Source organism: Didymosphaeria variabile (genome assembly GCF_027946475.1).
Source record: "Didymosphaeria variabile strain IMI 356815 chromosome Unknown scaffold_1, whole genome shotgun sequence".
NCBI lineage: Eukaryota > Fungi > Ascomycota > Dothideomycetes > Pleosporales > Didymosphaeriaceae > Didymosphaeria > Didymosphaeria variabile.
In genome coordinates, this window is record NW_026611620.1 from 409152 (window position 1) to 423320 (window position 14169).

Genomic DNA, 14169 nt, shown 5'->3' on the forward strand with positions numbered 1-14169 from the left:
GGTCGGGAGGACCTTATCATGAATCAAACCACTAGGTCATATTACATGCTCTCCTGATCTGAAAAGTGTTGCTTCCTTCAAATATTCCCTATACCGCGCTCATCTATGGACGTGCAGCCTGTCCATCCCATACTTTGCGATCCCCTCCCCTCCCTATACTTTCCGTCTTGTGCGTGGGACTTTATCAATTCGCTCAATGAACCCCCTGGGCCGTCATCCTGGCGTAAACCGCAGTCTTGGATCTGTGCCTTTGGTGCCTCCAACCTTTCATTCCATGGAACCCATCGATGCCTGACCTTGCTCGTATTCCTTTTCCGATGTACCGACGTGTTTCCATCTCCGTTGCTGTATCTGTTTCGGCGGTTGTGATCTTCAGCTTCCTCGATGCTCATTCCTCGACTTCTTCACATATTCCAACATAGCCTGTCTGCCCCTGCGGTCGGGCCTACGCGTCACCTAGCTACTCGGAGCCTCATTAATGTCCCAAAACATGTGGTACTGTCAAACCTAGTTGACTCTTCATAGCCACGATTTGTCACGTCATAGCCCTCTTCGAACCACCCTTGTGCGCGCAATACTGCGAGTCCGATGTCGATCAACTCAATCAGCCTTTTCCTGATGGCTTGCTCCAGCTTGGTCGCGGATGGTGAAGCGCCTAGTCTTTCGCTGATGCTGAATCCAGTGGTGTTGAGGGAGTACAACCTTGACAAAGTGCACTCACTGGAGCGACTTCGTGCCAGATAGTTGCGGACCAGGTAGTTGCGGGTCTCTTGGCGCCCTTTTCTTGCCCGTACGGAAGCCTTAGGAGCAGAATCGACGTTGCTAGAGGGATTAGGATCCATGCTGGATTCGCGTCTGTGTTCATCGTCTAACATGTCGCACCTGATGTACGTGGTGTATGTGATGCTCACGCTCTTGTCGAGCCATCTATTGCGTTGATGTTCTTGTTCACGAGCGTCTTCACATCGGCAATCCTCTGCGACAAGCCTTTCGGGACCCGTCTCTCTTGCTCAGATCTGAATATCTGACGGCGCGAGGCCATCAGCTTGTTGGCCAAGCCGACGTTTTGGCTTCGCAGATTGACAATCCTCTGCTCAGTATACCGTACATAGTCTTCTTGGTCCTTTTCAGTAAGCGTCATGGTGCTAATAAGGACTTTAAGCTGCTCATTGTCCAGTTGTAGCTGTACGAGCTGTGCTTGCTGAGCGACCACGTCCTTCTTCATGACTTCATGCGCAATTCTGAGTTGTGTATTGTTCAGTCGTAGTTGTAGGATCTCTGTTTTCTGCGCGGCAGCATGCTTCTTTACAAGCTCAAGCGCAACCTCGAGGTGCCTTAGTTGATCTCGCAGTGCCACGATAGATTTAGTATAGAACAAATCCGCCTCGTGCGCAAAGATGGCAAGCCATAGCATCAGCAGTGTCCCCAGCATTGTTATTAATCCGCAGGTTTTGACAAAGTCCCAATATCGGGTACGTGGTTGGGTCGTCAAGTGCGGCCATCTGATGTGAGTCTAGGTGGACTCAGTTAGTAATGCAACGCCCTGACATCGCAAGTATATGAAGATTACCGGTGGGAGTATACGACGACACGTACATTGTCGATCTCGTCCGCGGCGGCAGTGACGATGACGGCAACTTTCGATTTGTACGGCACAAGGAGGGAGAAGCAAAGGGCAACATCACGGCTGTCCTCGCAATGAGCTTCGCTGTGAGGGGTGATTGTTCATTGATAAGACTGTTGAGGAAGCTGTGATAGGTGATCCAGAGTTGACTTGACCCGCCCATGAGAGGCAACCACGACCGTTGACTCTCACCCCGCACGCCTGTTTGCGCACAACAATACTCTACTCTCCTCTTCACCCACACGCGCCTCTACAAACGTGCGGCGGCACCTCCTACACGTCCTTCTTTCACAGTCTAGTGGCAGCAGCCCCTGCGACGACTGCGACTTCGCCGCGCTGCCTACTTTTCGCGTTTGGTTGGCTATCCTGCAAGAGCCGATCTTGAACAGTCTCGCATGAGGGCCTCGCACAGTGTAGCGTGTACCCTGGAGCAACACAACTCGCAATGAGTCCAAGACGTCCGACCGAGCACTCTACGTTTCCTACAACGACTCCAAGCGACAACGGCTGTCCCCACAGTGTCTCGGGCACAAGCCGTGTGTGGAAGTCACGGCGTCATGACATTTTGCTCTACTTCGACTTGCAATCTACTATCTTTTGCTAGAGCTCCAGCTCCTCCACGCCTGCATCTGGGGATCTGGGACTGATCAGCATGTCAACGAAGCCGTGCGAACCACCCCCTCAGGCCGACCTCTACACCATGACTAACATCTTTCAGGTGCGGTTTGGTCACTGATCGAATTTGACAGAACATGCTCCCCGTCTGTCATTCCTCTGTCAACGCGATATGGCGCCTAGCTAAGGTTACGCTGAGCTGACCGTACCCCGTGGCGAAACAAGCATCATGGCTCTACAAGTGGCGTTTGAGTCGGACAGTGAGCAACGTCGGCAATGCCGGTGCAACGAAGCCACAATAATCCTCCGAGTATGGCTCTATTCAATCTCCACACGAGTGGACAAGATCGCAAGCAATACATTGCGCCCGGACGTACCCCGGACACGAGTGCATGCCATCGCGAGCACGCGCATGCAAGGGAGCTCTGATCGGAATAGATCAACTGTGCAATCACAAGGTGCCTACCGGTTGCCCTCTGCATAGCACCATAGCAAGAATGAGGATCAGGGTCCTCTGATTCCTGTCATGGCTGGAGTGGAGCTGCACCATGCAAGGCTAGGCACAGGCGGATTGGACGAGCGGTGTCTTGACGAAAACACGGACGCAAGGCGGCGTTCAGTGCGACCATGTGCGTGAGCGGTGCCACGACAGACGTCGCTGATATGCATGCAGTGTCCCAAAACGGCCAAAGGGAGAAGGACATGGCTCCATGCCATGGTAAAGGCACTCAAGAGCACGAGGAGACGCCGATGGAAGAGCGCAGCGTGGGCGGAAGCAAGGCGCGCGCATGCTCGAGGCCCGGCACGCGTTTGAGACTATTTTGGACTGCGCTTTTCGCGGAGTCGGTGAAGAGAAATGTGAGGTGCCGTCGAAGAGTGGCATCCGCCGGTGGCGACGAGCCCCGCTAGCCCTGGTCCGTGTTACGGCCCGCATCAAGCTCTCACTCATCCATCAGCCTGCTGGCAGCGCGTATAATATTAGATGGCTGAGGAGTGCGCCGGCTCTGCAGAGTTGAGATCAGATCAGATGGCGGGTGTACCAGCAAACACCTCCAACGCTCTCAAGCGCTGCACGCTCGGAAGACAAAAGGCATCCCTCGCGGGTTGGTTTGCCGACGCAGCCAACGCTCGACGTCTATCGATAGTGCTGAGGGGAGCGCTGATAGGTGCTGGGCGCTCCTGGAGCAGCCATTGCGACACACGTGCATGCGACGGCGTCTCAGTGGCCCGCAGCGGCGTCAGCACGGCATTGGGAAACTCGAGTGCAGCCAGCCAGCGCGGAGACGCGAGTCTGGAGGCCTGGTGGAGCGCTGGGCGGCCGAACGCTGTTCCGTGAGGGGATTTGCTCGCTAGGAAGCGATCACCGCACACTCGAACCTCGGACACGCTGAAGCGGCTTCCCGAGTCCAGGAACCCTCGGCGAGAGGCATCACGGCGTGACTGTGGACGCTGGCCATTGAGGGTACTCGCGTCGAGCCCACCAGCTGCGCGACGGGAGGCCGGGCGATCAGAAGTGGTGCATCGCGGCCATGCAGAGGCGGGGGTGCAATTGGCTGGACGCGCTGCTGCATCTGGCGTGCATAGCTAGTCCCGTGGCCGTCACCGCCCTTTCACGTCGTGAGCCTTGATCCATCGCACGGGCCCCGCCCGCCTCTTCGATTCTCCGCTTCGATTCCTCTCACATCACACCGCTCTGACTGCTCAGCACAGAGCTCTGCCCAGCTGAGCGCCCTAACCTCCTCTTCTCCATTACAAACATGGAGTCCAACCTCGACAACCTCGACCTGTACGCCTTCGACCAGCCCTTCGACCCGAACCGCCCGTCGTTCAACTACCATCTCTCGCACCAGACGTGGCCGCTCCCGCCCGCCCAGATGCCGCAACACCACGATGGCAGCCACCAGCAGCAGCAACACGACCAGCAGCAGCGACGCGTCAACACGGTAGCCACGACGTCCGCCCAGCACCCCCATGGGCTCCCCAGCACCACCGGCGCCCTCGCGCCGCACCAGCTTCAGACGACAGGCTTTGCCTTTCCCTCGGCAATGGCTTCGAATCCCATGTTGTCCGACTGGATCAATCTGAGTGCTAGCCCTGGCTTTGCCCAGCAGGCCTTCGGTGCCGACATGGCATCTTTGGGGGGAGACTTTGGCGCATTCGGCGCCGGTCCGTTGCAGACCTCGCCTGTTGATTTCCCAATCAACACTTCTCAGGCACTCATGACATCCATGTCAATGAATGCTCCATCCGCCTTCGGCATGATGGCGACCACCTCTATGGACATGACCCAGCAGATGGCGCCATTTGGCATGGCAGACTTTGCACAGGACTTCTCCAACATAAACGCGCAAGACTTCAACGTCTCGAGCGCGGTCTCTGCTAGTGCAGGCAGTGGCTCACCCACTGAGCAGTGGTTAGAGGTCAGGTCGCTTTCTAGCAGCGACAATGGGTGGAACACAGTCGAGTTCGGTCACCGCAACTCGTATGATTTCTCAAGTGACCCAACGGCTCTGATCATCAATCCCGCTCAGACTCTTCACATCCGAACAAACTCGGACTCATCAGATCAGTCGGACGCGCCGCGATCGGCGCACTCGTTCAGCAGCTTCGAGGAGATCCATTACCCCATGCACTCTCCCCAGTCCGAAGCCGAGAACCAGCTTGACCTCACCCATTCCCACTCATCACATTCGCACAGCCATTCCTCCAGCTGCCACCATGGTCTTCCCAATGTCGAGCAGGACTACTCCAACTACATCTCACCGAGCCAGTCTGTGAGCCCGCCCATGCCTCGTGCTGAGCCTGTCGACATCAAGCAGTCGGCATCCAGCTCCTCTTCCCCGATTTCCTCCGCCGTCAGCTCACCGCCCACACGCCGGAGAAAGTCGCCAGTCACTACCCCCATCGGCTCCAAGCCCGCTAAGACCATCGCAAAGAAGACCCCACCAGCACACACAACGAAGAAGGATGCATCAGGCGAGAAGCGTGTAGGCAGGCGGCGCGGTCCTTTGAGACCCGAACAGCGACAGCAGGCACACGAGATCCGAAAGCTCCGTGCTTGCTTGAGGTGTAAGTTTCTCAAGAAGACTTGTGACAAGGGTGATCCGTGCGGTGGCTGCCAGCCATCCCACGCTCGTCTCTGGCAAGTTCCCTGCACCCGTATCGATATCAAGGACATCGCATACTTCATGAAGGACTGGAAGGCCGACTACGAGCGTCACGTCAGCCTTGGATTTTCCATCGGCAACATCAAGGGCTTTTCACCCCAGGAGCGCCCCATCTACGTCACTCACGGATATGGCCACTACCTTCCCATAATGGCCCGTGAGGTCTACGTGCGGGATGAGAAGTGCTTCGGTGTCGACTGGTTCGAGAGCTTGAACGGCCTTCACTTCGAGATCAACACTGCCAAGCTGTCTGCTGGTATGGAGGGCGTTTCACGAAGCATGCTTTCTGACTACTTGGACCGCCACATCGATGGCGGCTTCGAGGCGTTCATCGACGAGTACTTTGAGGGCACCTACTTCGTCACCGAGATCCTGAAGACTGCCTACCGCTTCTACCAACGCGAGAAACTTCCGGTCATCCGCAAGGCGTTAAAGCTCGTTGTCGCTTACAACCTGACTCTTCACGTTACGATGGTTGAAGGACTGGGTGAGGAAGACGTCAACATCGGCAAGGTCGAGGACAACCAGTCCAAGTTCCACGGCAAGACCGTTGCTCCCGTAATGATCAACTTCCAGGTCAAGTGCGCTCTTGCAGACATGTGGCGTGAGCTTCAGAAGGACGTCCTCGAGGAGCTCTCATCACTGTACTCCTCAGTCTACAGCGGTGACAAGCTGAAGAACTGGCCCACCATCTTCATGCTCGCCGCCATTATCCTTGCGGTCTGGGAGCTGATCCAGTTCGACTGCAACTACCGTGTTCCGGACCAGCCCGCAGTTCAGAAATTCTGCAACGATATGGAGTCGACACCAGTTGGTGTCATCGTTGGTCTATTCTCGGCCATCTCACAGAAGCTCCCTGCATTTTCGGAGTGGGATACCCGGAAGCACCACAACCTGTTGGCCTCCAATCCGGCGGTGTGCGATGCGATGACCGAGGTCCGTGCGCATGTAACCAAATACGGTAAGTTGAAGCATCCTTCGTTTCGGCTGAGGCTGAGGCTAACCTGACGTGCAGATACGTATTTGCGGTCAAGAAGCGACTGCAAGTTCGACCGAAACGACTTCGACTCCCTGTCGAACAAGTTCCTCTCCAAGCTCGTTATCCGAGCCAACTAGACCGCCCTTCATCTGTCATCGACATCCTCCGATTCTCTAGGCTGCTCTCATCATTACCTCACTTATTTACCTAGTACTCATCACCTGCCGCCGACCCCACCCAGCCTACCACTTACGGACTCACGATTATGTGTCTGAAGTCTGCACCAGCAGACTACGATCGCTCTTAACGGCTGACGACCCCAAAAAGCATGATGACGACTTCTTATGTTCGATGCGCACAACCTGTTTACTGTTTTGATTCCCCGGCGTCTTGGACGCCAAGTTCACGACCTGACCACTTACCGGTCCGCACCTGTCCAACTACTCACACTCTCTTTCGCGGTACTGGCTGTTTTTCTTACGAAGGCACGGTTGCTATTGATACGGATTGACGATGGCATATGCGATTGAAGTGGCCACGACAACGGCATCATTGATTATTTGCTCTTCTCCTTCTCCAGGCTTTGGAAGGCGGTCTTGTCCCTTTCAAAAGCATATCTACCTTACTGCGTAGAGGGTTTAGACGGCTGTCGCACGCCGGACTCGCTGGAAGGCGTGCGATGCTTCCTACCTCAGTTGTTTTTCCTCTTTTTCATGACTTGTTTTACTGGCATAGCGAGCAACTTCCTTTTTACAACACTACTACTACTACGATGACGGAGAAGGGTGGAGATTTACAGTGTTGTGAGTGCAACCTGTAGTTATTGGATTTTTCAGCATACATGCAATATCATTCTTGAATAATGATTGCGTGAAGGCGGATATAGCTGAAAGAAGCTTGTTTGTATGTATCTATTGGCATTGGGACAGGGGTATGGAATGGGATGGGAAGGGAAGGGAAGGGAAATGGAAATTTCATCATTCAACACTGCATTTTGCCATGGTTGTGCCAGCTGGGATGCCCGTTTTCGTCTCACGGTGCACGCAGCTGTAACTCAGCCCCAACAGGCTTCCTGCAATTTGACGCATGCACGCTGTAATCTCGCACGGAGATGCTGCGATTGAGGTGTACAAGACGCTTTCTACAGTCTTCTACGGGCGACTACCCCGCGACCAAGCGCCGATGAATCACGATGATGGAGGCCTCCCACTCAGACCTTGCTATCCATCCAGCATACTCCCTGCTAAAAGCCAGTCCAGACATCTACCCTGCCCTACTACCCTACTCACCCACGCAGCATGTACCCGTCACCACGACACCTTCAAACTCACCGACACCAACTCAAACTCGCCGTCACCTCAAATCAGGCCAGCCAGCCCGCTCCCCGTCCGTCCAAAACAGTAGCGTGCTGGATCTATATCGCAGCCGATATACATAGGGTCTACGGTGGTACGTCTACAGTGGTACGCCCGGCGCAGCATCCCGGCTGCAATAAGCGGTGAGTAACGAAACGGACGGGGGCCGGTATCGTCCGATGGCTCGAGCAATACGGATGGATGCTGTGGAGAACCTTGAGTTATCGAGCGAGCGAATGTCTGCGGCTAGCGGCCGCTGAGGAAAGGACGAAGGGTAGATATCAGGGTCAACCTAGATAGACCCTGGCGATCGGCACCGGTGCTGCGAATGTTGTGTTGGCGAGGATGGGATGTTGCACGGGCGCGACGACCGAACGACCCACGACCCACCATCCGGTCAGCGTCTCGCCTCGCCTCGCCTCGCCGTGCGACGTGGAGCACGCGGAAACAACATGTTAGAAGGCTGGACGTGGGAGTTTCGCGTTGGAAGACAACTGTGTACTTACCTCCGGAGGTATTGCGCGTTGCAAGTAGATAGCTCATTATCTAGTGCATGCTGATCTAGTGCGTGCTGATCGCAAAGGTGAGGCTGGCCGAGCCACGGCAGACAGACAGACGAGTCAGTAGTGCGATTGCGTGCGTCGTGACAGCACGACGTGCATTTCAGGTACGGGATTGCTGGACTGAGTTAGGGAGAGGAAGAAGTGGCGTGATGTCTTGCTTTTGGGGCGGGAACGGGTAGTGATGCGGTAACGTGCGTTTGTGCGTGTGGGGAGAAGTTTATGTGCTTTGCTTTTTGCAAAACGGGCGTGTGTGTTGTGCATGCTCGTTGCTTTTTTGGCGGGTGCGGGCGGTTCGTGGTGGGTGTGGGTGTGAGGAGTGGAGTGTAGTTATTGACGGGAGTATAACCTCAGAATGCATATGTAGGACTCACGTGAGTAGAGTTTGGTGGAGGCAGGATATCTTGGGTACAAGCTGCAGGGATATATGATCAGCCTTGATAGAATGTTGTGGAATTGTATGCTACTTTGCTCTCGCGGATTCCCCATGCCCATCTCCTCGATGTGTATCTGCGTCTCGACTCTGGTTGGCTTTCGCCTGATGCAGCATTTCGATGGTGGAGTCCCGCAGATTACCATTTTCCGCAGTCGTGATGAGATCCTCAGTGATCTTAAGATCCTCTGGGCGCTTTTTGACTAAGAGTTCTATCATTTCTCTCCTCTCCCTGTAGGCCTTCTTCGGGCCTGCAGCTAACATAGCAGCGATCAGCAACTCCTCAGTTATATTGATCCGGTCTCCTCCTTTGTCCAGAAGCATCTCCACCACGCTAGCGTCCCATGATGCGTTAGTAAGTGCGAGTTGAAGTAATTTGTCGAAGTCCGGTTCACCATCAAAGCGGCCGAGAAGCAACTCCAGGGTCTTTGGGTTATAGTTGCCTGTCGCGGCTTTCAGGACGTCCTCGGTAATTTGCTTTCGATCGTTAAGCTTGCTAAGAAGCACTTCCATAGTTTCTTCGTGGAAGTAAGCCGCTGCGATTTTCAAGATCTCTTCAGTGATCTCGACTCCATCACCACGTTCATCAAGAAGCAGTTTGAGTGTCTGTGGACTCTCGGTCATACTTCGGGCGTCGTGCATGAGTGCAGCATTCAGGACTTCCTCTGTGACCCTTATATCATCTCTTCGCTTATCAAGAAGAAGCTCTGTCGTCTTCATGCTGTTTCTCGCTATCAGCATCGCTGTGATGTCGTCGGTGATACTGAGTTCGCCACCGCGCTCATCTAGGAGCAGATCAAACACAGTCCAGTTGTCTCGGTATGCAATAGATGCCAGAACATGTCGGCTGATCTTAATCTCATCTTTGCACTCGTCAAGGAGAACTTTTATGACATCTCTTCCTTTCTCCCCGTTGTCTGCTGCGATTTTCAAAATATCTTCGCCAATATGAACGCCGTTTCCGCGTTTGCTAAGTAGCAGCTTCATGATGTTAGCTCCATCGAACTGGTTTTCTGCCGCATTCGAGAGCATGATGTTACTGATGCCAGAGTTCACTGAAATATGATCAAAAAGCAATGCAATCATTGGCAGCTCACCAAGTTTGATCGCTAGCTCGATCAAATCACTGTTGACCTCAACCCGTCTTTGATCCAGGAATACTTGTACCACATCCACAAAGCCTCGATATATGGCGATCTCGATTGCCTTCGGTATCCAGTAGTAACAGTCGTAACCCAGGAATAGATCGCAAGTACAACGTTCGAGCGGATACCCTCTGGTCAGCATATCGTGAACAACGGCTGCCAGACCAAAATAGCTCGCTAACTGCAGACCCGACATGTGACATAATCCTTCCACCGTCGCCCCATAATCTGGGAAGCTGCAGGGGACGAGATGTGAAGGCCTGCCGCGGATCTGAAACTCTATTTTGGGCCGCGAATCCATTTCATGGTATTCGGCCAGCCAATTCGAGTCACTCGGGTCTGGCCGACAAAGTGCTGAAGCGATTTTCAGAGTCTCTTGTATTGTAGCCTGTCCTTGGTGTGAGTAGTGCCAAGGCCAACAAGACGCAGCATATCGTAGGAATTCGTCTTTGTGTCCCCAATATGTATCTCCATGAAGACCCTGATGGGAAATATATCGAGTACAGAGCTGAAACAGTGTCTGATGAGCTGTGTGCATATCCAAGCACCCCTGCCATTTGGTACCACGCTTTTTCTGGACAAGAAATTCACGAGCCGTCTGATGGATCAAATACACCTTTGACTTGTGCACATGGACGAATAACCCGCATAAATCTTGCACGACCTGCGAGAAGTTTTGCCATAGATTGGACTGGAGCTCTGCGTATGATTCCATACGCTCTTCGTCCTGGGCCAAAGTAAAAGCGACGTTCAACTCATCAAGACTCAGAGGATGGGACGCAGCTAGAATGATTTGAAGAAGGGTCTCAACGGAGCTGTCGTGTTGGCTTTTATTCAGGATCTCTTCGTAGGCTTCGTCAACGTCCGATGGTAGTGTAGACAAAAGACCTTCAATGTTCGATCTCTTGGTGTAAAAGCTTCGCTTCTCCTCGATGATACTAAAGATGAGGTGTAGCCAGAGGTATGTGCGATCCTTCCCGCTTTTCATTCGGTGAGCGATGTCTCCTCGATCCTTCGGGCTTAGAGAACCAGCCAAACTATCCAGTCTTTCATCAATGACGAGAGTTATGTCGTTAGCTAACTGATCTGAGTTTTCGTCGCCATCCAGACGTAGCTGTTCCGTTAATCCAGGTATCTTACTGTAAAGGTATGCTATTCGGTCATACGGGCGGCTGGTGATCAAGAACTTCAGCCGAGCTGTGGGCTTTTGGTTTTCCAGACTGTAGAAGTCCTTGAGCTTGACCATCAAGTCTTTGAGGCTCCTCTCATTACATTCATCTAGAGCATCAAGGACGCAAACGATTTCCCCACTGCTTGGGTCTCTGGCACAGTCGAGCAGGATGCGCCATAAAGCATCCAGTTGTTGCGGAAGAGCTGGGCCGAAGTTCTTGTGAGCGTCCAAAGCGTAGCTGATCAAATGACTTGTGAGGTCATGACTGAACAGTTGGTGCAGGATAGCACATAGAGCGTCGGTGCTCTCCATGCGGCCTGTTTCACCGTCCTTGAAGAAGAAGTAGCAGACGGTCGAGGTCGTAACCCTTGTGGTCAGATGACCTTCATCGATCAAAGTGCGGGACAAGACGGATTTTCCGCACCCTGGCCCTGCTGAGACCCATAAAAGGGCAGAGTCATCTTGACCACGCCATTTAGAAAAACGCTCATCCTTGAAGAACCATTCGCAAGTGCCTTCTACCCTCTGTGGATTGCGATCCTTTCCAGCTGTATAGGCTGCATGATCAGATGCCAGTGCTCTGATAGCTTCTTTCTCTGCTCGACTTTCATGGCGCCTTTCTCTTTGGCGACTCTCCTGTTCCAAAAGCTGATGGACTCCTCTGAGGATATCTGTTTGCTCTCCCATCGCCGCTAGTTGTTGATGCCAGTGTTCGGAAATCTTCTTCTCCTGTGCAGGATCGATGAAGATCTTGCATCCCTCGCTTGAAGATCGTATCTCGGCCAATTTTCCAGTCCAGTCATTCGAACCGGTTACGCTTTGCCACGCACGAGAGCGCTGTGATTCGGAGAGATAACAGACGGCTCGTGCCTGGTACTCGATAATACGCGAGTATAGTTGAACCAATTGCGGGATGATGTTTTGCCGAATGACATCGCCTGACTCGCCGAAGTAAACGCCTTCGCTCAATTTCCAGTACATTTGGACATGACATATGGCATTGTAGCCCTCCAGCATTGTCGCGTGCTCTGCGGTACAGCTCATAACAAGCTATTTCGAGTTAGCGGACTCTAGCTGTTTGAATATTCAGAACGTACCGGAAGCAGGATCGACACGCCAGACCATGCGAGCGCAGCATAGGGCTGAGCACTAAGAGCTTGCTTGATGATCCCATCAGACCAAAGGACAAACTTGGCCAGTTTCTCGATTTGGTTCCGAACTCTTATGTCCTTCTCGAAGAGAGCGAGACGCCATTGCTTCCTCTCTCGTTCGAGCGTTAGCCGTTCGACGATGAGTGTGATCGATTGTGGTACCAGAGGCGACGCAGACGTACCCTCAGCAGAAGTCAGATGTTGAGCGAAGGCTGCCATAAGATCCGGTTCTTGTTGGGTGACTATCTCGTAGGCTTGCTCCCACAGATCGCCGTCCGCAGAATTTTTGTTTTCTGACACATGCGTTGGAGCGGCTTTTGCATTGTTGGTAAGCGGAGTAGTGCCTGCGTTGTTCGCCAGCGGAGTAATCTTTGCTTCGTTGATCGGCGGAGTAGTGCTTGCATTGTTTCCCAACAGCGCAGTTTTCGCATCGCTTGCCGACGAAGCAGGCCCCGCATCGTTCACTAACGTAACAGTTTTTGCATCGCTTGCCGACGTTGAACTCGACTGGACCCTTTGCGAAGTATGAGAAGCCGTGTCAACAACATCGACTGCAGTCGAGGGTTGAATGGTGGAGCTAAAAGGTTGAGCAGGCGCAGACGAGCTTGATCTTTCTCCATGCTCGTCACGACGTCGCTCTTTCCATTTTGAGAAGCGATCCCGAAAGCCCGGCATGACTCTTCGTTTTCCAAGTATATTGCAGATGATGATGTCGCCGTTGTGCTCGTAGTATGATTGCGTCGTTTGAGAAGGTGCTGCCTATTGCTGTGGATCCTGCAGAGCTGCCACGTCTGCAACGCTGAAACATGTGCTTGGAATTCAGCCCCATTGAACTCGCAGCTGCCAAGGGAGGGCGTAGTGGTGTCGTGATTGGTAGAAGCTGGCTGTGGCCAATCATCGCCGATTCTTAGCGCAATTGTTGTCTTACCGCGTGTACGCCCAATACACTGTTCTTTTCCTTAGGCACATTCGCTCACCACTCCTATCATGAGGTCATAAGTCGTATAACTTGTACCCTACTATCATCAAAGCTCTACCTCTTCGACGCCAACACCAAACTAACCATCCAGCCCCTCCACCTCCCCTCCCCAACCACACCCCGCAACTCCTCCCACAGCCCCAAAATCTCAGGATCCCCCTCGCCATGCGGCCACGTACTCGCAATCCCCTTCAATCCCTCAATCCCCTGCTTCGTAAACCACCCTCTATCCCACCCATCCCTCACAACCTCATCCTCAGCCCCCACCCGATCAATCGTCCCAAGCCCATACTTCTCCGGCAGAATCATATCCCGTAGCGTACCCCGCTCCAGGAAATTATAATCATACCTCTTCGCCGGGGTGAACAACTCATCCGGCAACCCCACAGAATCAAGCCCAGAAGCTTCATTTTGCAGAATGTTCTTCGCACGGTCGTCAAGACCATACTTCTCTATAATATCATTGCATATCCACAGAACGATTTTCTTCCACACTTTTTGCGCCCTCGGCTCGTGTAGCGCGTACGTCCCGTATAGACCAGCTGCGAACGTGCCGCCGGGCGCGAGCTGGTGATGTACTGCGCGCACCGCGGCGTCGACGTCTGTGAAGTGCATCATTGTGGAAGCGAAGACGAGGTCTACACTTCCCGCTTCTAGATCGATGGTGTCTTCCAGGGAGCTTGCTTTGAAGCTGTAGCAATCTTGGTCCTGCAGACGGGATTTCGCAATCTGAATGTTGGACTCGATGATATCTGAGATGAGGACGTGTTTGAAGCGGGTTGCGAGGCGGGGAGAGTGCACGCCTACGCCGGCGCCGACCTCGTGCGCGGCGGTGAAGGAGCCGTTCTGCGATGCGTGGTAGTCGAAGATGGTGTTGAAGAAAGACTGTGGGATGGAGGGACGGCCTTTGATGTAGGAGTCCCAGAAGTCTTGGGATTGGTTGTAGACGTTTTCGCCCTTTTGGGTGGTGGTCATGGTTGGTGTGACGGT

The 14169-nt window shown here is 53.5% G+C and overlaps 3 protein-coding genes across 3 annotated transcripts; 1 reads left to right on the forward strand and 2 right to left on the reverse strand.

Annotated features, from left to right (window-relative positions):
- Window positions 1–907: 907 nt before the first annotated feature.
- Window positions 908–1432, reverse strand: N0V89_000112 (uncharacterized protein; the record flags this gene model as incomplete). The annotated part of the gene is made up of 1 exon (XM_056208937.1): window positions 908–1432. The coding sequence occupies one exon, from the start codon at window positions 1430–1432 to the stop codon at window positions 908–910; it is 525 nt and encodes a 174-aa protein (XP_056075759.1).
- A 2564-nt stretch (window positions 1433–3996) lies between these two features.
- N0V89_000113 (uncharacterized protein) lies at window positions 3997–6522 on the forward strand (the record flags this gene model as incomplete). Its single annotated transcript, XM_056208938.1, has 2 exons — window positions 3997–6367; window positions 6422–6522. 2 exons carry the CDS (start codon window positions 3997–3999, stop codon window positions 6520–6522), a joined length of 2472 nt encoding a protein of 823 aa, XP_056075760.1.
- A 2241-nt stretch (window positions 6523–8763) lies between these two features.
- On the reverse strand, window positions 8764–14154 carry N0V89_000114 (uncharacterized protein; the record flags this gene model as incomplete). Its single annotated transcript, XM_056208939.1, has 4 exons — window positions 8764–10009; window positions 10427–11991; window positions 12147–12959; window positions 13264–14154. 4 exons carry the CDS (start codon window positions 14152–14154, stop codon window positions 8764–8766), a joined length of 4515 nt encoding a protein of 1504 aa, XP_056075761.1.
- Window positions 14155–14169: the final 15 nt, after the last annotated feature.